The following is a 26361-nucleotide window of genomic DNA, read 5'->3' on the forward strand; positions in this document are numbered from 1 at the left end:
CGAAGACCGCCCTGGGATGGTTGTCCCATGTGCTTATGTAATAAACAATCAACATTTTGAATCAGTGCACTAGAGCTCGCTGTAAGGCATTACAAAAAATATATATAGAAAATATTATATATATATATATATATATATATATATATATACATTTTTCATGCACTTGTCAAAATAAGATGTGGCGCTATTTGGCTTTTCATAACTAATTTCTTTTTTTTTTTCTTTACAAAATAATGGAATATTTTTTTTTTTCAGTTGAGTTTTTTCTAATGCACTGAGCCAGAAATATCCAATTACCCCCAAAATTAAAATTGTTTTTTTTTTCTATATTCTGAATATCAATGGTCTAATTTTATACAACATTTTACTCTTAAAATTGTTATTTTTTTATTTTTTTTATATTTTATCTGGCTGTTGATGGTATTTTCTGTGCTAGTTAATTGTGACAATCAGTTGTTGTTGTTTTTTACTCTATTCACCTTGATGTATTGCCTTAAACAGAAAATGGCTAAAGCAAAAAGGGTGATCATCTGAATGGGTGAGCGTCTGAGTCAGGAACAGCTACTGGAGCCTGGAGGGTGATGGGGCGGCACACAACAGGTCTAGGTTAATACAACAGTGACTGATTTAGGCCAAGGCACCATTTCTAAAATAAGAGTGATTTAGCACCTGCAAAGGCACTGGACAGCTAAAACCTCTATCAGAGGTCTAAAAATAGCCTTGCTGTTTTAATTCCTCCCTGAGGTGCTCTCTGCATGTGCTTCTAAAAGAAGAAAACACACAAAGCAATGCCCCTGTGTTTTCTTCCTCTTAATGAAACAGGAGGAAGTGAAATCTCTAAGCAGGGATGACGAGAGACTAAAATTGTTTAGGAGCTGAGGTTGATATTTGCAGTGATAGTCATGGCAGAGTGTTCAAACAATCCTCTGTTCAAGCTGGAGAAATGCACAGAGGAATAGCTTATCTTCAAAGAAGCAAGCTGAATATTTTTGAGAATTTCCATCCGGTTCTATTAAATACAAATACACACATGAAGCAAACGGCACTGCAAAGCCAGCCTCCCACATACACAACTCAATTCACATAAAAAAGAATGGCAAGATAAAGAGGCAAGTGAATTGAAATGGCATCTCTTATCTGTTTATTGATTAAGGCCCCTCAGAAGAGGTCATGCTGGACTGAGCTTTTCAAACTGCTTTCCTTCCTTCTGCAAGAACTCAGTGTGATTCCCTCTGGAAAACACAGACCCCATCAAAGCTTCTCTCAGTGATAAGACCCTATTACTGCAAACAGCTGCAGAATCAGAGCTGGGCAAACCTCCATCCCTATGTTAATATATGACGCTGACAATGTGGCCTCCTCAGCAGAGACAGAGAGTGGTTTTTCCATTTCAAATTAAAAGATGTTTTAACTTGTGTCTGTGTGTCTTAAATACTTTATAGAGATTGGCATATCTAGCAAAATGTATATTCATTATAAAAATGCTTGAAAAATCTTTCAGTGATTTTCTACTTAATGGCAGAACAGAGAAATACAGCTCAAACAATTATTAAAAATAACTGTACCGTATTTTCCGGACTATAAGTCACACTTTTTTCATGGTTTGGCTGGTCCTGCAACTTATTTATCGAAATTAATTTGACATGAACCAAGAGAAATGAACCAAGAGAAAACATTACCGTCTTCAGCCGCGAGAGGGCGCTCTATGCTGCTCAGTGCTCCTGTAGTCTACACTAAAAACAGAGAGCGCCCTCTAGCGGCTGTAGATGGTAATGTTTTCTCTTGGATCTTGGTTCTAAATAAATGCGACTTATAGTCCAGTGCGACTTATAAATGTTTTTTTCCTCATCATGATGTATTTTTGGACTGATGCGACTTACACTCAGGTGCGACTTATAGTCTGAAAAATACAGTATTATAAATTATTGTATTTATCTTGCATTTCAAATGGTATGTTTTTAAAAAGAAACATTTACGGGTATACATATACGTAAATGTTAAATAGCTCAATTAATTATATAAAATATCAACCAAAATATAATTGAATATGTACTATCCAAATCCAAGCACAAGTTTCCTTAAAGGGGGGGTGAAATGCTATTTCATGCATACTGAGTTTTTTACACTGTTAAAGAGTTGGATTCCCATGCTAAACATGGACAAAGTTAAAAAAATTAAGTTGTACGTTTGAAGGAGTATTTTTGTTCCAAAAAAACCTCTTCCGGTTTGTCACAAGTTTCGGAAAGTTTTTTTCGAGTATGGCTCTGTGTGACGTTAGATGGAGCGGAATTTCCTTATATGGGTCCTAAGTGCGCGCTCCAGTATAGCAGAGCACTGAGAGAGGCTGAGCACAGCCTGATCAGAGCGAGAGCGTCGCAAAATGTCACAGAAGTGTGTTTTTGGTTGCCAGGGCAAGAAAACCCTGCACAGATTACCAAAAGAGAAACAGCATTAAGGGACCAGTGGATGGAGTTTATTTTTACAGAGCATCAACGGAGTTGTGCAAGTGTTTTTGTTTGTTCCCTGCATTTCGGATTGCACATCGTTTATTTATGCCTTGAGAAGTTTTGTCATGCCCTGACATTTGTGTTTTTTTCAGTTTCTTATAAATATCTAAATGGGTAAAGTCTAATATCACTGTAATCAGCACAAACTGGGCTATAATAATATGTGAAATGCATGCATGTACATGATTGTATTTTTGAGAAAAAAAATGTTATGCATGGTTAGTGAAAAACTAAAAATGTTAAATCACTTGAATAAGGCAATAAAACACATACATAAAATTGGTTGCCGGAAAAGTTGAGAACTGGAGCTTGTAGCCTAGAATTTTTCTTTCTGAATGATGTGAAAATCATCTTGTTTACTCACTCACAGAAAACAATATATTGATTTAAATTTTCTAAAACACTTTTTGTTGGTAAAAGTCATATGCGAGTAGGCGTCAACTATCATGAATATCATTGTGATTTACACCTGAGAAGACAAAGGCCTGCATAATGAGCTGCATAATGAGCCTCTCATTCAACTGTGCCACTCTGAGGGAGGAGTTACAAGAAAGAATGTGAGAACAAAATAAAAGTATATAATTTTATGTTTGTAGTTTATTAAGAATATATTTAATTATCCCACAACATAATTGAATATCCACTTGGGGGAGCAGTTAAACAGTTTATTAGGAACAATCAAAGCTGACTTTCAAATTTTTTGGCATCCTTTCTCTAGTCACACAATCCTTCAGAAATCGTTTTAACAATCTTATTTTCTACCAAATAAACCCCATTTATTATCATCATCATTATTATTATTATTATTATTATTATTATTATTAATGTTGAAAAGAGCTGATAATATTTTCAGGTTTTTTTAGGGGGAATAAATCGAAAGAACTGCATTGTTTTTACATTTGTTAGAGTTATCTCTATTTGTCACATTTATATTATATACATCAAGCTTTTGAATGGTATAGTATTGTATATTGTTATTGAAACTTCATAATGTTTCACTTGATTATACATTTAGTCAGGAATTATAGTTTGGAAAAAGTATTTGGAAAAAGTCTAACTAGTAAAATGTTTACACGTTATGTGAAAACTAGTACAAATAAATAAAAAGAGACTTACTCATGTTTATGATCTCTGCTGAATAAAGTGCTTCATTCTTTTTTCTGAGGAAATCCATTTCTCAAATCATCAACCACATCACATCTTTTTGGGGTGAATTATGTCTTATTCCTCTCATCGCGAAGCAAACAGTAAAATAAAATAAAAACTTGAAGAATAGTCTGGCTGCTTTTTCTTCTGTGTGGGCGTATTCAAGCCGCGCGCTTCAGTTTGAATCTGAATAGCGCGTTAAGCGCGGGGGCGTGGTCACATTAGATATAATGAGCGGAGATATGAAAAACAGACATTGCGTTGTTTTCATATGGATTACTTTATCTCAGAATATTTGTTTTCGGCAGCACTTGTTTAGTTTAAAAGTAGACATTCCAGGCTTTCTATAGATATCTCTCTCATGTCTCTTCGTTGAGTATTCACGGAGTTACAGTTCATTTTAATGACATGTTTGTACATGACGATCAGCGGAGACAAAGACTGTAGACAGCGCACCTTGTTTGTTATCTTTATTTTATAAGTGCACAAAGGTTTTTTGTTATTATGTCTGTATCCAAAAAAAACTAGACCCTTTACAGATTCGATTGATGTATTGCTCTTATCTGTACGATTAAAACTGAGAGTGTAATTTAAGTTCTTTTCGGGGTTATCAGGTGAAAATGACTCAAAACGCATATATGCGTTAATCGACTCGAAAGGGTTAAGGATAATGCAGTCCCAACGGAAAAGGGTCACGATTGTGTGTTGGAACCACATGCGGTGAGTAAAACTGCTTCAAATATCTCTGTGTTGTTAACTTAGCTATCAGCGCGTAAGCACATCAAGTAAACAAAATGCGATGTTGTCATCAAACTGCACTTTCCACATGTACAGCTTTAAAAAAAAAAAAAAAAAAAAAAGACGACATAAAGTGGAACTTAGTCATTTTCCAAAACCGCTAAGCAAATATATACAGTTTCAGTACATACCACATAGAGACGCCTTTGCTGATGCTGCTCTTGTTAAATTTCAGCCTCTGGATCTGTGTCAGCTTCCAAACGCTCTCAACTCAAAAGCCTACTGGGGCTCGTGATTCTTTAGCTCCGCCCACACATCACGCCTCTAGGCGCTCGTGTTTTTCCGGGAAAAATCGGTACAGACTATCTTTCTCTTATAAATATAATAACAATAAAGACTTTTTGGAGTTATGAAGGATGCAGTACTACTCTATAGGAACTCAAGATTAACAGGATATTGAGTGAAAACGAGCATTTCACCCCCCCTTTAATATTATAATGCCACAGAATCAGAGTTAGAGTGTGAATATTTTACATTTAACCCACTTTTCAGAAATCTGAGAGATCTTAAGTTGATAAATCTTAAAAGATATCAAACTAAGCCATCACAGGTAAAGCTTGATATTAAAATGTGTCAATATTTCATCAGCTGCTACGATGCATTATTAGAGGTGTATATTGCATTGAATCCTGACACTGAATATCAGACACAGGCATGCATCAGTCTTGGAGAACATGACCTGCCAATGTCTCTCTCTCTCTCCTCCTCCTCTCTCTCTAAAGAACAGGCTGCTGGTGTGTGGGAGATTTTCAAAGCGTAGGGACGGTGCACTAGAATTAAACAGGGTGGATTATTCATCCCTGCAATGCAGTGCCAAGATGTTTATTTCTGTGGCTTCTCAGTGAACGGGCTATGTATTTCCCTGCCCTTTCACAGCATAGTGTACTAAAGCCTTTCCAGGTTAATACAGCTCAGCCTAAAAGCTGTATGCAGAAGGATCTATTCATCTAACCAGCTTCAAAAGAAAGTCATCTTTCGTCCCTCACTGCATTCATAATTCATTAAACCATGTCTCTTTGCACCTTTATCAGTGCTGGGATTGAGCATCAGTACTATTAGGCTCTGGCATTGCAATATATAACTGCTAGAGCGCTGATCACCCAAAATGTCATAAGTGGGACACAAAAAGAAGGCATCCCTTGAAGGAGAGCTTCCCCTGTTGTTGCCCTACATATTTCTTGCTTCATTGTTCAGCCCTAAAAAAAGACTCTATGGTCTAGGGGGAAAAGTACAGACTGTTCCCATTAAAAATATGACAATGAAACTACAACGTTAAGAAGTTTTTAACAAAACTATAACACAGCATTAATATATGGTGTATTTTTAATTGCTCTTTATGTAAATGTACTGAACTAGAGCAAGAATGATACATGCCCTTGCAAAACTCACCTTCATGATGGTATCAAACCTAAGACCTTTGTTCATCTTCAGAACACAAATTAAGATAGTTTTGATCAAATCCGAGAGTTCTTTGACCCTTCATAGACAGCATTCAGCATTCATAGACTGACACATTCAAGAAAGGTAGTAAGGACATTGTTAAAATAGTCCATGTGACATCAGTGGCTCATTCGTATTTTTACAGGATTACTTTTTGTGTGCAAAAATATAAATAAGTAATGACTGTGTTCTCTTCCGTCTTCGTCACACATTCACGAGAGTATAGCGACACAAGAGCGTGGGGCTGCTGACGCAGGAGCTGGCGTTTTGACGTAGAACATCCATCAATCTTGGTTCAATGTCTGTATATTCTGGTTCAAATAAAGTAAAGGCCGAAGTATACTTCGGCCGTCCGCAAAAAATTGAAAGTTATCAAAATCTTCAGACATGTTTATGGGGACTGTTTTATGTACAGTGTGTGTCTTCCTCTGCTTGTAAACAAGGTGCCGTGCAGAATGCCAGCTCCTGTGTCAGCAGCCTACATGTATGCGTCGTGTCGAAGACTGAAATTGTTGAATAAAATCACTATATTTGTTCTCTTTATGCACAAAAAAAGTATTCTTGTAGATTCATAACATTACAAATGAACCACTGATGTCACATGGACGTGGATTTTAACAATGTTCTTACTACCTTTCTGGGCCTTGCACTACCATGTAGTTATGCTGCTGTCTATGCAGTGTAAGAAAGCTGGTTTTTCATCTAAAGTTTTCCCAAAAAAAAAAAAAAAAAAAAAGGGTGAACGAGCAAAAATAAAAGTGAAGTTTGTCGTACCAAACTCTATTTATAATGCAAGGGCAACAGGCACAGACATTGTGTTATACAGTAGGTTCATTACAATGGTCTTCTTACAACACAGTCATGCAACAAAACACTCCGTCTCGAATGAAGAGGCTTTTCACTCCTCAACTGCGGATCAGTTTGACGCAAAAGAAAGGGTCCTGAAAAGTGACTCCTTACACAAAAGGAGGATTATCCAGAGAAACTCAGGGGAGGGTGGCCACTAGAGTGAGCTGTGCATCCACAGTGTTGAGTGAAGTGGCCCCCTAAAAGCCAGACATGCTCACCGAGGCGATGAGAAAAGACCCCCCCCCCCCACTCCTCTGTCTGCAATTGCTGCTTTCACCCTTCATCAAATTTTGAGTTACCTTAGGGAGTAAACATCAGCTCAGAATCACTCAAAATGTCCCACTTTAGATGTCTACTGATGGCTTTTTCAACGGACGATTACGTTGTCTATTTGAGAGATGCATTCATTGTGCAGCTGTTCCTGGTTTACATGTGTGAGAAGCCAAATCAACAGAAAGACATGTGGTTTGTTCCAGACATTCTTGAACAGTTGTGATAATTAGCAGCGTAAATGAGTCGTAAGCGGATGATCCATTATCGAGACCATTAACGCTGGAGTCACGCGGGAAGGGCAGGTCATATGAGAAGCTCGCGAGGCTGAGAACACACATCTCTCTCTGGTGAGGACAGCAATAGCAGGGTCAACACTGGACTTTCATTGTGTGGACAAGAATTTCATTGTATGGACATTTGTCAAAAAAAATATTTTTCGTGATGCACTGAAGGCAGTTATACAGTTTTACAAATACAAGTTTTCATTTATCCCCCTATCCCCATCTCAAAAATCCCTTTAAAATCAACCAGAGATAAAGTTTACAGGATAAAGATTTAGAGATTGTTCTATTGTTTCCCACCTGCCAGATTACATCCCACCAATAGAATCCATTAAATACCAGTAGACACCTTATAGTTAACATTAAAGCCAATATAATTCCCATTATAGCCTTAAATCCACACAATTTTATAATGTGTTTTGGGAGGGGTTATATTGTTTGTTTTTTTAGCAGGGAATTTTATAATAGTATTACTACTTTTACAGAATTTACTTTGTGTAAAAAATTATTTTGTGTAAATAAAAAACTATTTCTTTAGTCAATTATTAAAGTATTACATAGGCTGATTTATTAATATTTAAGTATTTGGGATTTTAAGAATAAGTGGAAAATGTGCTGAATGTTTCATTATATTCAAGGGGAATTATCAAAGCACTGAATTTACACTTGTTTGTACGTGTGCATCAAGCCTCATCCATATTGCCAGATGCGCTCGTGGAGATGTGCAGTGCGGAGCCAATATGCAGGCGTGACTAGCCTATAACCAAGCATTAAAAGACAGGCTGCGTGTGTGCGGCAAGTGTAAACAGCTCCTCCATGAGATGCAGCAGAGAGGAGAAATTATGAGAAGCATTCACACCGTGTCTACACCGGATGTGAGCAGATAAAGAACTCACAATCATTGATACTGTCTACACTGGATGCAGCACAACGCCAACAGTAACCTGCTGCTGCATTCTATTTATGACGTATTGACACACATTTCAAATGAACACACCTGTGTGCACTCTGGATGGGTTAAATGCAGAGCAAAAATTCAGAGTAAGGGTCACCATACTTGGCTGTATGTCACGTCACTTTCACTTTCATGATTTTCAACGGTCGCTTTGTCGCATTCTGTGTAGATAGTCACGTCCGGTGTAGACACTGTGTCAGAGATGCAGGCTGTGTGTGCGATCTTCTGAATTGGGAATAGCGAACATGTATTATAAACTTCTTTCAAATTAGAATAGGTTGGAGAGATAAAATGTGCAAAGTAACGTTCATTTACTCATAAAACCATCTAAGAATCTATCTTTTATTCTCCAGTAGGCCTACTGAAAGCAGGACCGATAAGGGAGTTCTTGATTTATGTTGTGAGACAGCTTTCGCAAATTAAAGTTACCTTTTTTGTTTGGTGTGTCATTTTGAAGCCTGAGTAATCTCATATTACATACCTTTTTCTTTAGTATTAATTTGATTAACTATTGATCTGACCCTGTAGAAGCCATAATCACGCATTTTTTTTTTTAAATGGTGGCCGTTTATGCAGTTGGGTACGCAGTTGTGAACAGTAATATCACGTCCAAATTGCAGGCTTTGTGATTAGCAAACCGCAATGTCTCAAATCGCGATTGCGATGCGATTTCAATTAATCGCATAGCTCTAGTCTTCATTCCTAAAATTCGATGAAAAAGTTGATAAAGAAAATTATTACATTTATACTGTTATATATGTTCAGTTTTGCCATCACAGGAATTGTTACATTTTAAAATATATTAAAACTTATTTTTTTATATCATTAATATTGTAATATTGTAATACAACAAGATTGTATGGTAATCATAGAAGCATGATAGATTTTACCAGTCACAAACCTTTGAACGGTACGGGGTATATTTTAATGGATCTGAGGTATGTAAATGTATTATTATGTGACACTATACCTCAAAAATCAGCAACAAGCCTTTCATGCTCCATATCTATATCCACCTAGAGGTCCTAAAAAAGCCTGATAACCCATGATCTACATCAGAAAAACATCCTTCCAGGTAAGTACTTCTATCATTCAGCTGGCCACTCATGAGTTATGGTGTCACAGCACTGTCTGATTTTAAGTACAGTGAACTAAAGTGTTTATATGGCTATCTTTCACATCTAGCACTGTTCAGTCTCCCTAAAGAAATGCTTAGAGCAATGTCCAATCTGACAACAAGTCCAGTCCAAAAACAGATCCAGATCACTCGTTTAAGCTCTGTTATCTGAAATCCACCCACACTGCAATGCTAGTGAATTCAGGACATGGCTTGTCTGCAAAAATCCCCAGACTGAGACCTCAGACAATAGATGTGACAGGTCAGCTTAGACTAAGGTGTCAGTCTGTTTGCAGAAGAGCCACCGATTCACCCAAACAATATAGAGCAGTGGTCCTAAACTAGGGGCCACAGGATGATTTAAAAATATACAAATATATTATTAAAGGAGTCGAAATGAATTAAAATTTTAGACTGAAAATTTTCTGATAATTTACTTGCCTCCATGCCTCCCAGGATGTTCCAGTCTTTCTTTCTTCAGTCGAAAATAAATGAAGGTTTTGTCCCTACCCTACCTTGGAACAAAGCACATGGATAAAGAACTAACCACAAGTGACTTTTCCAGCACGATTACATTGTATGATGTTTGAAGTTGTGGATGCGCATTGCAGGGCTAGTGCAAGACTTTGTGGTTAAAAAAGTATATAATTTATTAATGTTTTTATTTTTAGAAAATAGCAGATCATTTCGCTAGATAAGAACCTCATTCCTCGGTTGGGATTGTGTAAAGCCCTTTAAAGCTGCACTGAAACTGCAATTTAGATTTCCAACCCATTGGCCGTCATGTCCACTATTTGGAGAAAAATCCTGGCATGCCTTCCTCAGAAACCTTAAAGACATGAATATCTTGGATGACATGGGGGTGAGTAAATTATCAGCAAATTTTTATTCTGGAAGTGAACTACTCCTTTAATTCAATTAATTCCCATGTTCTCATTCTATTTTTAATTGTCAACCATTTCTGTCTGTTTTCTAGTTAGTTTATATAAAACTAAACAAACAGCTTTGTCATAATTATAGCAGTAATAAGAAATATGAAAGACAAATGGTGTCAGAACGGAAAGGACCTTAGTCAAAAAATTTTGATAACCATTAGTTTAGATGCACTGTACGGCTCCCCTGGTTTCCAAGAATTTGGCATAGGCAAACACATTTCGGTTGACCACTATTTCATATATCATTAATTCAACACACTTTCTATGATTTCCATGAACAAATATACAGCTCAGAACAGCTCAGACAGAGCCAGTTGACTTATCTGAAAGTTTCACTAGTTCACGCTTACATATAATTAGCTGAGGTATGGTATGCGTATTTGGCGTGCTGTCCGGGGAAGGGCTCCGAGCTCGGGAATTGCCCGAAACTAGAGTACCCCCCCTTCCCCGTATATTGTAAAGTGAACTTGAAGTGAGGAGATGGGGTGGAGGAGGGATGCTGATAAACCGTCAATGGATAGAGGTAAGTCAGCGATATTTATACTGTGGGATTGATTACTTGATTGTGGTCCACCTGTGATGATTAGGCTAAGTATCTGACGCGCTCCTCCCGAATCTTCATTGATAATTACATTTCACTAGTTCACGCTTACATATAATTAGCTGAGGTATGGTATGCGTATTTGGCGTGCTGTCCGGGGAAGGGCTCCGAGCTCGGGAATTGCCCGAAACTAGAGTACCCCCCAAAAAGGCAAATGTACAAGAGGACAGCCGCCAGTTTAAAGAATGCCCCCCCATAAAAGCAGAGTACTGGCGGGGGCTGATTTGGTTTCTGAGAAGTCATCTCGTTGGCAGGCTGGAAGGGCCTACGTACTCCGGAGGGAGCGACATGGGAGTTGGGAGAGTAGGCCCTACCGGCTGCAGCTAGTGAACTACGTGGTTGTTGGCGCCCGGTCGGTAGGGCTCGGGCCGATGCTCAACTGGAGCTTTTTGGCGTTGGAACGGTGAGCCCTACCGGCCGATGAGGAGGAGCAGCGTGGTTGTGGTGCCCGACCGGGAGGACCCGAGTTGCCTCGACCGGAATAGGTCACGGTGTCGGCGTACGGGCCCTACTGGCTGATAGCCCCTGCTATTCAGTGGGTGAAGGGCCTAACGCTGACCGAGAGGGCCCATGAAGCCTCCGACAGGAGATTGAGACTCAGGATGACGGACGTCTGGGTCCTCTCGGTTTGGCAGATAAAAAGCTTTTGGGCTAGCCGACAAGGAGGACTCTGGCAACATCCGAAGGGAGATCCCGACTCACGGCATCGGATGGATGAGACTCGCTTGCGGCTGGCAAGCATAGGCCCGTCCGGGAGACTCTCGCCAGACGTCTGAAGGGAGCACACGCGACAGACGGGTAAGCCTCGGCGGACGGGGAGGGTTGGAAAGGAAAACCCGACTGGGAGGACTCTCGCAGCATCCGATGGGGCCTCTAACTCAGAACATCGAACGGGTAAGCCTCGCCAGACGGGGTTAAAAGATGTGAGAGTAGCTGAGGGTAGCTTTTTTTTTTTTTTTTGCAGGATTTGGCGAGAGGACGAGACTCGTAGCGTCGGACGGTTAAGCCTCGCCTACCGTCAAATGGAAAGGTAAGTTGCGTGGCCGAGAGACTGTTACCGACGTCCGAAGGGAGCACACACATCGAACGGGTAAGCCTCGCCGACCGTAGAGTGGAAACGTAAAGCAAGTCTGTCCAGGAGGCTCTCGCCAGCGTCCGAAGGGAGCACACACATCGAACGGGTAAGCCTCGCTGACCATAGAAAAGGAAAAGGTAAGGTTGTCTAACCGGGAGGCTCTCGCCGGCGTCCGAAGGGAGCACACGCATCGAACGGGTAAGCCTCTCCGGATGGCGGACAGAAAAGGTAACGATAGGTGGCCAGGAGGCTCTTGCCAGCGTCCGGCGGGGACAAAACTGGGTGAGCCTCGCAGGCCGTAGGATGGAAAAGGTAAGTTTGTGTGGTCGTTAGGCTGTCGTCGGCGTTTTAAGGGAGTTTGCTACTCCCGGCAAGAGACGGGTTAGCCTTGGCGACCATAGGAAGGAAGGAGAGTTTATTGTGTGTTTGGTACCTAAACCACGCGGTAAGGTCGTGGTTGGCTGGCCAGGAGGCTGTCGCCAGCGTCCGATGGGAGCACTCGCATCGGACGGGTAAGCCTCACTGGCCGAGGGTGGAAAAGGTCAGGTTGTCTAGCCGGGAGGCTCGGACCGACGTCCGATAGGAGCTTAGCTCCAGGAATCGAACGGGTAAACCTCTCTGGCTGAAAGACGGAAAAGGTTGTCCGGCCGGGAGGCTCTTACCTTCGTCCGACAGGAGCTTAGCTCCCGGATAGAACGGTTAAGCCTCGCTGGCCAAAGGACGGAAAAGGTAAGGTTGTCTAGCCGGGAAGCTCTCACCTACATTCAATGGGAGCCCTGACTCCGTGCATTGGATGGGTAAACCTCTCCGTACGTAAGACAGAATGGCAAAGCAGGTAGCCGGGGGCTTTCACCTACGTCCGAAGGGAGTGTGAGCTCCTGGCAACGAACGGGTAAGCCTTGCTGGCCGCAGAATGGAAAAGGTGAGGTTGTCTGGCCGGGAGGCTCTCGTCAGCATCCGATGGGAGCTCAAGCTCTTGGCATCGAAGAGAGAAGCCTTGCCGGCCATAGGATTGAAAAAGGTAAGGTTATCTGGTCGGGAGGCTATGGCCAGCATCCGGTGTCTTTTTATTTATTAATTTATTTATTTTCTGTATTTATTTTTATTTATTATATTTATTAAAATTTGCGACACCAGATGGGTAGTCTCTCCAGCCATCGGAGGGAAAATTTAGATTGTTTTATCTGCGAAGAGCCCGTTAGTGTTTGGCGAAACGTAACTTGCGGTATTGGATGGGTACATCTTGCCATCGGAGGGAAAATTTGTTTGGGCTGCAATGTACTCATTGGTGTTCGATAGGTAAATGTCTTTTTTTTTTTTTTTTTTTTGGTTAATCGGCCTATTTTAATCGGGTAAGCTTCGCTGGTGGTCGGATGGAAAGTCCAAGATTGCTTAAGTGGGAAAGCATCTGGCAGGATTTTAATACTTGCGATGTCAAACGAGAAAGCTTTGCTGATAGTTGAATGGAGAAGGCAAAGGTTGGTTCAACCGGGAGCCCTCTTGCAGGGCCTGGCAGGGAGTTCGATACTAAAGATGATTTATTTGTCTACGAGGGTAGACGCTGTGAGGCTTACTTGAATAATTGTTTAGCAAATCCAATGAGCTGCTTCCGATAATGAGTCAGAAAAAATCTTGGTGCAGTCATAGTATACGAAATTAAGCTTGCAAAAATAAATTGGATTTCCTGTGCCAGTGTACCCCAAATAGGTGTCATGTATCGGCGATGTGGTCATTGTCAGCACGTGAGATCGATGGTACATATCGACGATGTAATCGTGCATGGGTGGAGTAAGAGAAAGATTCTTTATACTGTCTGAGCTTACTATTTACCATTTTGACCATGCAGGTGCACGAAAAGAGCCTATGGAATCACCAATAATCAAAAAATATACTTTCGGACGTACTGATACGCTGGTATTAAGTATAAATACTATATTTAAATACTGCTAGTTCATGTAGTCGGCACTACGGTCATCTCGCTTGTCCAGTGAATTTTTTTATTTATTTATTTTTTTTTAACCTACGGGCTCACATCATCCTTTGAGAGCACGGGCGAGCGGGAAATGCAGTGCTGAGATGGGATAACGGAGCGGTTTGATAGCCGATTTAAGGTAGGCCACCTAATGATTATTATAAAAAAAACGTTGGTTGGAAAATGGGCCTAATATCGTCTTGGCTATTGTCGATACATGATGCTATCACCGCAACCTCGGATGCATGGCATGCCTTTAGGCGGAGGTGATGTGTGGTATTTTTTTTTTTTTTTTTTTTTTTTTTTTATATTTAGGTGTAGGAAAGGCTCCTGCGGGAGCAGACGCTGCTACGGCAGTGTGGAGGTATAGGAAAGGCTCCTGCAGGAGCAGACACTGCGCGGCAGTGAGGAGGTGTAGGAAGGCTCCTGCGGGAGCAGACACTGCGCGGCAGTGAGGAGGTATAGGAAAGGCTCCTGCGGGAGCAGACACTGCGCGGCAGTGAGGAGGTGTAGGAAGGCTCCTGCGGGAGCAGACACTGCGCGGCAGTGAGGAGGTATAGGAAAGGCTCCTGCGGGAGCAGACACTGCTGTGGCAGTGGGGAGAACGGGAAAGGCTCCTGCGGGAGCAGATACTGTTGCGGCAGTGGGGAGATACAGGAAGGCTCCTGCGGGAGCAGACACTGCAGCGGCAGTGGGGAGATACAGGAAGGCTCCTGCGGGAGCAGACACTGCGCGGCAGTGAGGAGGTATAGGAAAGGCTCCTGCGGGAGCAGACACTGCGCGGCAGTGAGGAGGTGTAGGAAGGCTCCTGCGGGAGCAGACACTGCGCGGCAGTGAGGAGGTATAGGAAAGGCTCCTGCGGGAGCAGACACTGCTGTGGCAGTGGGGAGAACGGGAAAGGCTCCTGCGGGAGCAGATACTGTTGCGGCAGTGGGGAGATACAGGAAGGCTCCTGCGGGAGCAGACACTGCAGCGGCAGTGGGGAGATACAGGAAGGCTCCTGCGGGAGCAGACACTGCAGCGGCAGTGGGGAGATAAAGGAAAGGCTCCTGCGGGAGCAGACACTGCAGTGGCGGTGGGGAGGTACAGGAAAGGCTCCTGCGGGAGCAGACACCGCTGCGGCAGTGAGGAGGTACATAAAAGGCTACTTGCTTCGGCTGCTGTAGATGTTGGCTGTGGGAAGAGTAAAAAGTGTTAGTAATATTTGATGGGGCAAGCTAAAAATGGATGGGTAGCCTACTGTGTTACCAGCTTAGCAATTTGTTAATGATTATTATAAAAAAAACGTTGGTTGGAAAATGGGCCTAATATCGTCTTGGCTATTGTCGATACATGATGCTATCACCGCAACCTCGGATGCATGGCATGCCTTTAGGCGGAGGTGATGTGTGGTATTTTTTTTTTTTTTTTTTTTTTTTTTTTATATTTAGGTGTAGGAAAGGCTCCTGCGGGAGCAGACGCTGCTACGGCAGTGTGGAGGTATAGGAAAGGCTCCTGCAGGAGCAGATTCTTTCTGACTAGATCCATGATCAACATTTGTCCACGAGCTAACACTTTGACGTTTACCGTTCAGGAATAGGAATAGTTTTCCTGACATGATGGAAAATTAATCACTGGAATTATGTTTTAGCGAAATATTGGTCAAATATAAAAGCCAAAGTCTTTGGACTTCAATTGATGCGCGGTTTATCCAGATCAAGTAAGAGAGTGATGTTTAACGTGCTGTGAAAATGAAACGTAGACTGGGGCCGTTGGCGATGCTTGCAGCAAATGGGTTAACAGCAGTTATGTGCTATTCGCTTCCAAGTGGTTTCTAAAGAGATTTACTTTCCGGTTTTTTCGGATTACGGTCCTTAAAAGGCGATGGTAATTTTACTCACGCTTGCTATCCTGCATCTAAACACGAGGGCAGATGCGTTTTAGATTAATTTTGAGTGATTACGCCAGTGAATGGTAAAATAGGTCCCTAAATGATTTGGTCCTACCAGAAGACTTGCATGGAAATTAAAATTTTAAATTAAATTAAGCATTTAGCAGGCACTTTTATCCAGAGACTTTTTTTTTTTTTTTTTTTTTTTTTTTTTTTAGAACTTATGTCTGTATCATTTCGGCGAGGTTTAAACGTGCGCGGTAAGGCAAATGTAACAATAATAATAATAATAATAATAATAATAATAATAATAATAATAATAATAATGCATTTTATTTGTAGAAACAAACGCCAAAAGCAATACAACAATTCATTAAAGACAGACAGTCTTGGATAAATGTGACTTAATCAACTTTTTAAAATCGCCCAACATAGGTGCATATATGATGTGTAGAAGAAGTACATTCCATAGCTTAGGGGCTTTATATGAAAAGGCTCTTTCCTCCATGGTCTTTAGCTCAAATTATGGCTGGTGAAGTGAAAGAGAGAGCGAAGAGAGCGTGATGGAATATAAGGACTGATGAGTTCACAAAGATACTCAGGTGCAGTCCCATGAAGTGCCTAGTATGTTAAGATAGAAATTTTAAAATCAATTCTCACGTTTACGGGAAGCCCGTGTAATTGTGAAAGAACCGGTGTAATGTGTTCGCGAGGAGAAGTACAAGCGTGCGGCAGAATACTGAAGCTTGCTCAACGATTTAGCTGGAAGGCCTGAGAACGAGGCATTACAATAATCTAACCTAATGCCTTTGGCTTCGTGGTTAAAAAGTGGCATCATCATCCGACGGAACGGTGTATCTGTAGTCCAAATCTATGCGGGATCAACACCCCGGATCAGCGGGTGGCGGTAATGCACCTTTACGTTGGTTTGCCAAAACCGCCATAAAACGCTACTAGAAGAAGACGGAACTACGTCAAGACGTAGTTTAACAAAACTTTAGCCGCAAAACTGCTTTTAGATGCAACGCTTTGAATGCAAACTGCCGTAAAGATCCAATGAAGAAAAAGAAGAACCTGTTTTTTAGCGTCTTCGCCTGGAAATGTATTAGTCTGCGCCGCTAGAGGAAGCGGCCTCAAACTGCCACTCGGCCGGAACGCCGTGGTGAAAGGCTGAGCCGTGGTTGGATTCTTTCTGCTGCAATCCAGCGCTCGACGAGAGCTCGGTCTCGGGCGGCACGATCGTATATCGAGCAAGACGAGCTCGGAGTTGCACGGTCTATTGGCCACGATGTGTGGCTTGGCGAGGATAGCAGCTGTCGCGATGACGCTTAATGCTGCTCGACGGCCGTGTTTGGCTGGGTAGAAATGATCTCGGGTCCGGCAAAAGCAGCAGGTCTTATAAATCCCCTGTTTAGCGCTCTTCGTTGGTACGAAAATTGGGTCTGTGATAAGGTGACTGACGAAGCGAACCAGCATGCTGATAAACCGTCAATGGATAGAGGTAAGTCAGCGATATTTATACTGTGGGATTGATTACTTGATTGTGGTCCACCTGTGATGATTAGGCTAAGTATCTGACGCGCTCCTCCCGAATCTTCATTGATAATTACATAACAAATTAGTCGAGTGAACCAACCAGCAAATCAATATCCATCAAAGAGGGATAACCTTTTAAGCTGTGTTCACACACCAACGATTTTGTCTCTGTAATTTGAAGATCCTAGTATTTTGGCTGCAATATTATTGTTAGATTATTTATTTATGGTAAAACCCATGATATCATTATAAAAATTATCATTATTATTTTTATTATTTTAAATAAAACAAATAATTTTTAGTACTATTTATTAGGGGGCAGCTGTGGCCTAATGGTTAAAAGAATTGGACTTGTAACCTGCAGGTCTGAGTCTCAGTGCCGGCAGGAGTTGTAGGTGGGTGGAGTGAATGAACAGCGCTCTCTTCTACCCTCAATACCCAAGACTGAAGTGCCTTTGAGCAAGGCACTGAACCCCCAGTTGCTAACCGGGCGCTGAAAAAAATAGCTGGCCACTGCTCCGGGTGTGTGTTCAAGGTGGGTGTGTGTAATTGAATGGGACACTGTAGACACTGCAATAATGGATACACAACCACACTGTGTAGCAAGTGCAATGTTCGCCTGTGCTTCTCAGATGAAAAGAACTGTCTTCGGGACTATCACTGCAAGTAAACACAGACTTCATTCAAACCACATTGAAAGTGATAGAAGAAAAAGTTTTATAAATACATACATTTTTATTAATAAATGCTTATTCATAATAAAATATGGTTGTTGTGTGATTATTACTCATGATATATACTGTTATGGGGCTAAGTAAGCCATCAACCCTGCAAATGGATGCTTAAATGCTCTAGTGTATATATCCGTTCAGATAAAGTGAGTACAAATACAGAAATTCTGCTCCTAACTAGGGCCAACGTTGCAATATTACAACATTTCCCTAAAAACGTACTAAAATGTAAAAAGTAGAAACATGTTTAATTTCTACATCATAGGCCTCCTAAAACAATATCTGGGAGGACAAAAACAACCATACTCAGCAAATGTCTCGAAATTCACTTTTCACTTTCACGTATGTAGCAAACAATAAAGTCCAGCAAAATTCTGAGGGTTTGCAAAAATCTATGGAATTAAATTAAAAACAGCATCCTGCAGGAAAAACTTGACTGAGCTCATCTAAATCTGTTTATCGTCTGTCTCACATATGCACTGACTCTAAGCTGTAATATGAAAACATGTATTGTAAATGAGGAGCCAGATCAGGGTTTTTTTCTGAATGATCCATGGACACAGCAGCTCACCCCTCCCTCCGCTTCCTTTACCATCCTGATCCCAGCATTATAGGGATTCAAATCTCCCATCATGCCTGGCTTTGCCCCAGCATGCACACACACAGACTGTAAGACTCTATATGAAACCGTACACATGCTCATTTGGGCGCTTAGCTTTAAACTGTCTGTGTTGGCTTTTTATATGCTGCGCAATGCCAACACAGCAATCTGTATCTCAGACAAACTCGAAAACTGTGATACCTGGTTGCCTGGGCAACAGCTAACAGCACACCTTTCTCTAGGGATCACACGGCAGAGATGCTCTGCTAATGTAACCATGGAAACTGCCTGCTTGGCTTTCATTGACAAAATAATCCCGTCTTTAAAGTCCAACATTACAGAACAAAACCTTGAATTAGGCCCTATATAATGGTACCCTTAACAGTACCACTGAATGTAGGGTTCATTAATATGGTATTATTATCTATATGGGAAAATAGTACCTTAACACTGTAGATTGCCCTGCTATCATCTGTGCCTTGTACTCCTATTGATAAACTATTTGAGGCTTATGCACTGTACAGAAATCTGACCTGCGTGTTCATCAATGTTAAGACAGATTTTTGTATTTAATGCATTCTTCAAGCTTAACCTTCAACCTGGATATCAAAATTATTGTAATAATTCAATTAAATAAACAAAATCAAACAAATTCTTTAATTTTTGGGAAATTTAAGTTTACAAACCAATGTTATTCCCAATTTAACATGCTCCTACTGAGAGATATCTGCATTTATTTTTACCCTTTGGCATAGGGTTTTATTATTACGACTTTTATAAATATTATTTTACACTCTTATGTTCATTAAATATTTACTGCTAGAAAGAAACAATCACAAAATGGATTTTAAATGGTTTTAAAAGTAGCACATTTTAGCAATAAGAATAAATTTCAAACTTAACATAACTACAAAATACAAGATTTCACATTTCTTGTCATTTTCACAATTTTGACCCTATTATCCCTAATATAATTATCTCTATTTTGTGCCATTTATAGAAAGTGTCTCTATAGTGAAATGAGGCAAAGGAAATTACTTGTTTCAAAGATCTCATTATTTAACATCAGTGTTTAAGGCTTTTGACTCATGTGAGAAGAAATAATTCAGACCAGAGTTGTTGAATCAGAATAGTACTCACTCCGAAGAATCTATGAAGTATATTCCCAGAGCTCCGATGCTGAGTGCAAAGACCAACACCACCTGGAGGGGGGGAGAGAAAGGGGAAAGGATATCATTAGTTAAGGTCCACTGAGAACAGCACCACTTACAGAGAACAGTTTAATCCTGGAGCTGTTCAACAATGAGCACAACTCATTTCCACCCATGCTACATGTGCAGATGAGACATAATAAACAGGAAATGTTATAAAGCTGTAAGTGATCTCACCAAATCAGACTGTGTTTCCAAACCTAGTGGGCTGTCAATCCAATCACTGTTTATGGACATTGTGGGTGAACATTCAAACATGCCTGTGAAGCAATGATCCTTCAGAGATGATATTGGTTGCTCAAACATTTCTTATTATTAACAGACTCCTAATCCTCATTATTACATACTCCTTAAACAGCTGTATATGCTTTTACTTGAAACCGTGTGTATATGTCTGTGAAAAACACAAGCTAGCAATTACAGTTGATACTGAATAATGGAAAGCCCCTGCACTAGTAGTCACGACTCAGTAGAGCACAGGAGAGGGGTGCGTGGAGCACAAAGCTCCTGAGGTCAAATCATTTGATCTTTTCTGGGACGCTGCATGTGAGATACACACTATCCCCACATCAGGTGAAAGTGAGACAACTGCTATCGAATGGCTGCTATGTTATGGTGCGAGGTGAAGTAGTACACATGCATATACACCCAGCAAGTGTGCTGACCAGTGTCAATCAAACAGTTTTCCAAATCGGCGGGCAAGAGGGATACATGAAAAATAATAATAATAATAATAATAATAATAATAATAACCCAGGAGAAAATGTGCAATGTGTCCCAGTTCCATTATTCCCCTCTTTTCCCTATAATCTCCTCTCAGTCCCACTATAACATCTAATAAAACGTCTTGTAGCTCACTTGAACTTGTGGTGACGTATCTACAAAAGAATTTGCGATGCTACCAACTATGAACATTACGAATACTATAGTATATATAAGAGCTTTTAGTTTATTCGAATAGCAGTCTTGTGTTCTTCGTCGTTTACAAAATGACTTCAAACTGGGAAAATGGGCTACGACACACATACTCATGTCTGATATACAGCATCAGAACTGCAGACTAAAGAAAATGCAAACGCACAACACTTGTGATTAAAGAGCAGAGATGTGAAGCACCCTTGCCTGTCTTTTCCAGTAAGTAGATTTTTGGCAGACTACCATATTAGTTTTAAAATCCCTGCACAGCAAAAAGAGGAGCAAAAAAATGCAATATGATGAGATTTATACCGCTGTTTCTTATTGAGTCTACTAAATGAGGTCGCTTCTCAAACAACTTCTTGTTTCAGATCCTTAATCCACACTATAGTCTACCAGCTTCCATACTGACAATAATGAACAGAAGTGTTCACAATATGCATGAACAATATAAAAATGTACTGCTTCACTGAATGTAGCTAAAATCTTATTATAAAATGGATAGTTTCTGTTCTGGTTTCTGACTAGTCAATAGAGTATGCCAAGAGTGATAAAATATGACAGATATGACTTGAAACATTCACTATATCACTGCACAAAACCAACAGCATAACATTGCTCCTGTTTACATCTTCACAATGAGAGCACTTCATGAAATTGGCTGATAAAAAATATATATTTTTTATCAATAATGAGTCATTATTTTTAAGATGGCAACGGTTTTCTAAAATCAGGCTAGCAATTTTACTGACTACATTACCAATAAACAGTCTTACCGTTTAAATAAAGCACTAATGATCAAACCTGTCCTGAAAAGCATGTGAAAGAACACTCTAGGCACTCTAAACCTGGAAATGGAACAAGTCCTGTCACTGGCCTAGGTTGAGTTTCGAGGTGAATGGAAAAGACTCTTTTTGTGTGGTATAAGGTGATTGGAGTTTCTTGACCCTTAAGGTTGAGAGGGCTATTGGCCGGAGAGTGGACATCTCAAACATTAAAGACTGGAAACTGCAGCTGCCAGACAGGCTGTTTGTGTATCCAACAGTGGAGAACTATACTGGCTCACCTCACCAGGTCAAAGGCAGGGGTCCATTTGAAAAGTAATTCTACACACAGAATAGATCTGCTCGAGCAATTAGCTTTTTTTCAGTATTATTAGGCACAATAATTCATTGTGTGCTTTTGCACAATATAATTTGGCCAAACACGGATCATGTTCCGTGTGATGTTCATATAACTAATGCCATTCATTATAGTTTTTCCCATATCAAAAACAATAATATTTCTTTTTTTTTGTTCTTAACTTAGCTCTCATTACATAATGGCTATGACTTTAGCTCCCAAAAGTGAAATCCAAAACTTGTACAAAAAGGTAACCCTAAATCTTTCCTGTTATTTAGTATTAATTTCAATGGACAACATGGCTAAATATAGTTAAGAAATAAGTTTGCAAAAGGATATGATATTAATGACAAATTTTTATTAAAACATTACATAATAATTTATTAAATGCCATCCTTACACATGAAGACAGAAATTAATATTAGTAGTTTTTTTTGTATGGATGCTGTGTAGTGCACAGTTTTGTGTCTTAAGCACTATTCGGACGGGACTAGTTTTCTAAACTACGTTTGAGTTTCGATTCTTACCACCTGACGTCTGTGATTTTCATGTACCAATTCGGACGGGACTAACATCTCCGTGTTTATTACAGAGGTGGGAGGGTCTGATTTGTCCATCTGGAGAGATCACACGCTCTGTATGCGTGCATTGCATTCATTCAGAATGATTGCCTTAGTATTATTAAACAATAAATACTAAATGGCTAGTATAGCAAAACCATGTTAATGTGTGGTTCCTTTAGATTAACTTGTTTTCCTTTTTTTTTTTTTTTTTTTATTAAATGTAATTAAAACATTATGTAACTGTAAAAAAAACTATTCCCGTCCGAATAGGGCTTTAGATTTTACTATTACGGATGTACAAAATCAGATATTTTCTAAATCGAATGCATTTTCAAAATATGCAAAATGCATATTTAAAATTGATTATATATATATATATATATATATATATATATATATATATATATATATATATATATATATATATATATATATGTATTTACATTTACATTTACTCATTTAGCTGACGCTTTTATCCAAAGCGACTTACAATTGCTATATATGTCAGAGGTCGCACGCCTCTGGAGCAACTAGGGGTTAAGTGTCTTGCTCAGGGACACATTGGTGCCTTACAGTGGATTCGAACCCGGGTCTCCAACACCACCCACATATATATATAAAAAATCAGGATTCTCTGATGAATAAAACACTAAACCAAACCATGCTAGGCCATACCATACTACAAAACCCCAAAAATAAAAATGAAATAAAATTATGAATGAATAAATGAATGAATGAGTTTGTATTGAATTCATAGAGGTACAAACTAAATACATAAAACATCAGCACTACTTAATGTGAATAAATAATCTGGCGCAGCATCCCATCACTCTCCTTCTTGGTCAAATAGCCCTTGATTCCTTCAGTGTGACATTGTCATGAAAATAAAGAAAATCTTTGAATGAGAAGGTGTGTGCAAACTTTTGGTCTGTACTGTATATATAATTTACTAATCTTAAAAAAAAAAAAAAAAACTCCAGGTCCCTGTAAGGAGCTATAACATTTGTTAACAGGATATAGTCTTGAGCTCTGATACAGATTGAACATGGACCTAAAGCAGTGGGTGAGCCATTCTGTCTCTGTGACCACCAACGATACTCATACTGCTTTACACAGGCTTTCTTTTGAAGTTCATAAAGCAGTTGGCTTAGTTTAACATCATCCTGTCAAAGCAAATACAAAACCTCTCGTAGAAGCCGAATCACTGCATCCATTATTGATGACCAGAGGCTGATTATTTTCACGCAGCGTGCATTTGGACTGATATCTCACATTGTCTAGTGAGAAAACACCTTGATGCATTTTTAATTGGAGCTCTTTGTCTGGGTGATAGCGAGTTCCAGTGAGTAGCAGCTGGAGGAAAAGGAGCTGTGCGGCTCAAGATAAGCAGAGACCATGGAAAGCATCACTCCTCCTCCACTGCAAGAGATACTAGACACTCCAACATCATTCAGAAGAGCTGCTTTTGATTAGAAAATCAGCTGCTTCAGATGCTGGTGGAGCATGTTAATGCAGTTTTGATATTGGATGTCTCCCATTTGACTTCGTAGTTTTCGTCTTCCACAAGAGGGCACAGTGTGCTTATTCTGTGGGTGTGTTCACACTGACCTCATCCAGAGTCCTTACAGCAGGTGTGTGACATTAACACTAAAGATCTCCACACATGAAACAAGAAATGTACTATAAATAATAGGAAAATCACTTGTTTTGAGAGAAGGCCATTTGAATGGATGAATTCACAGAATAAAACCACAAAATAAAACCACAAAACAGTAATATGTTTCTGAACTGAGTTTTTACTGTGGTTGTGCATTTGAGCACTCCTGATGAACTGAGACGATAAGAGGCATCGTCTTTAAACTGACCCAGTTATTCATCTGGAAACATCGGTGCCAGCACTGCGCTCATCTCTCGCACGAGCTCACTGCAAACCCATTACTGCAATTACAGCACTGGAGGAGCAAAGGATTCACAAATACATGCAATCATATCAATGGGAGAGGGATTCTGGGATATGGAGGATTTTACTCCTGTTCTTAAAGAGATGAAAATTACAGTTGAAAATTTGAACTTGATTGCAAACGAAACAAAAAATCAGCACATAAGGCCGACTTTTTCACCACACTTGCCAAATTTTTAGAAAGTTACACTTTGCATACACTTTCATATTTTTAGAAACTTTAATCTTTAACAAGTAAAAATGTTTTCCTCAAAAAAAAATGTATGTGGTGTTACCATCAAATGAAATAATAATAAGACTTTTACTTTTTACATTTAAACCTTGAATGAATCCTAATTTATACACACACACACACATATATACAGGGGTTAAATTGGGATTTCTTATGTGGATATATATATATATATGGTGGGCATAAATTAATTCAAGTGATCTTGAAATTAATCTAGATTTAAATGGCTCATTTGAATTCTGCCGAAGGCATTCAGAATATGTGTGCTACCCAAATAAAATAATGACTAAAAGTAACGTTAAGTCTTTGAGAACGGGTTTCTCAAGCCAGGTGGTGCATTAGACCAGGGGCTCATCTCCTGTTTCCAAAATGCATCACAAACTGCTTAAGAAAGCTATAAACTAAGTCCACACTGCACAAGGTGCAAACAACCTTAACGCCTGTTCCACACATAATCCGTCTGCAGTGCATATGCATTTCATATTTTTTTACGAATCCATGTTAACGGATTCCAGTGTTCACGTGGTTGCGGTCCGTGCGTTCCAGGAGTCTTGCGCCTGCAACAGTGCAGCAGTCGTTCACGTACTGAGTTGCGGACTGCAAACGCGTCCTGTGTGAAAGCACAATGAGTATGAGTCCGTGCTGCTTCTGCACCATGTACGAAACGCACACGGACTGCATACGCACTGCAGTCGGAGTATGTGAGAAACAGGCGTGAGTCTTGTCGAGGTTTCTATTGGGAAGCTTCTTTAAAAAAAAAATTCCCTGGAGCAGACCCAGCGTCTTCAGCTGCATCCATGTTAGCACATCACGTTTGATGTGGTAATTTCACAGTAGGCATACACACAGGTTTAAAGACTCATTCTCGCCCCCATACAGATTCGGTTAGGTATACATCCCCGCTAAAATATCAAGGTGAAAGAAGTCATCATAGCTCACCTAGTATAGACCCAGCTCCCATCCCAACTTTGAGAATAGATTAAAGGCGATATTTTTTTAGCACCTGATAAGAGTCTCACATTAACGCTGGACGTTAACACCGATAACGGCCCACCACTAATATATATATATTAGTGTGTTTTGCTGCGAAGCATAGCCACACACGCGACAGTTATGTTTGGGATAATTTTATTTTAAATCCCATAATGTCAGTTGAAAACATTGCAATTGTGTTTTAAAATTTTCCAGCATTAAGGTTTAACGATTAATCGATCGTTAATTTAAACAACGATCGATCATGGAAATGATCGGAATTTGGCATAAAATATAAAAAACACACAGATTTATGTCACAGCTGATAAAAAAAGTGATGAGAATATTGCTTCAGAATAAATAATATTTGCAAAAATCAAAACACAAACACACACACACACACACACACACACACACACACACACACACACACACACACATATATATATATATATATACATACATACATACATACTTGTCATTAGGTCAAATGATCTGAAGTTCTTATTAGTCTTTAAAAAGAGAGGCTGTGTTATATAACCTTAAAGAAATAATAAAAACTATTGAATGAGTTTTTAATTTCTTTTAATAAAGATGTTTTTTCCTTCAATATATCAGGACGGTTGTATCACCCTGACATTTCTAACTGCCTAATGCCCCTGAAAAAATTGCATTTTATGAATTGCATTATAATGTATT

The 26361-nt window shown here is 39.9% G+C and overlaps 1 protein-coding gene across 18 annotated transcripts in view; it reads right to left on the reverse strand.

The window, feature by feature from the left end:
* The window catches only part of kcnma1a (potassium large conductance calcium-activated channel, subfamily M, alpha member 1a), a 200571-nt gene that overhangs the window by 84696 nt on the left and 89514 nt on the right, over positions 1–26361 (reverse strand). For all 18 annotated transcript variants that reach the window (XM_026224319.1, XM_026224322.1, XM_026224320.1 and 15 more), the window contains exon 3: positions 19828–19889. In XM_026224319.1, coding sequence (XP_026080104.1) covers positions 19828–19889 — 62 coding nt within the window. The remainder of the gene's footprint in view (positions 1–19827; positions 19890–26361) is intronic.

Source organism: Carassius auratus, chromosome 38, assembly GCF_003368295.1.
Source record: "Carassius auratus strain Wakin chromosome 38, ASM336829v1, whole genome shotgun sequence".
Taxonomy (NCBI): domain Eukaryota; kingdom Metazoa; phylum Chordata; class Actinopteri; order Cypriniformes; family Cyprinidae; genus Carassius; species Carassius auratus.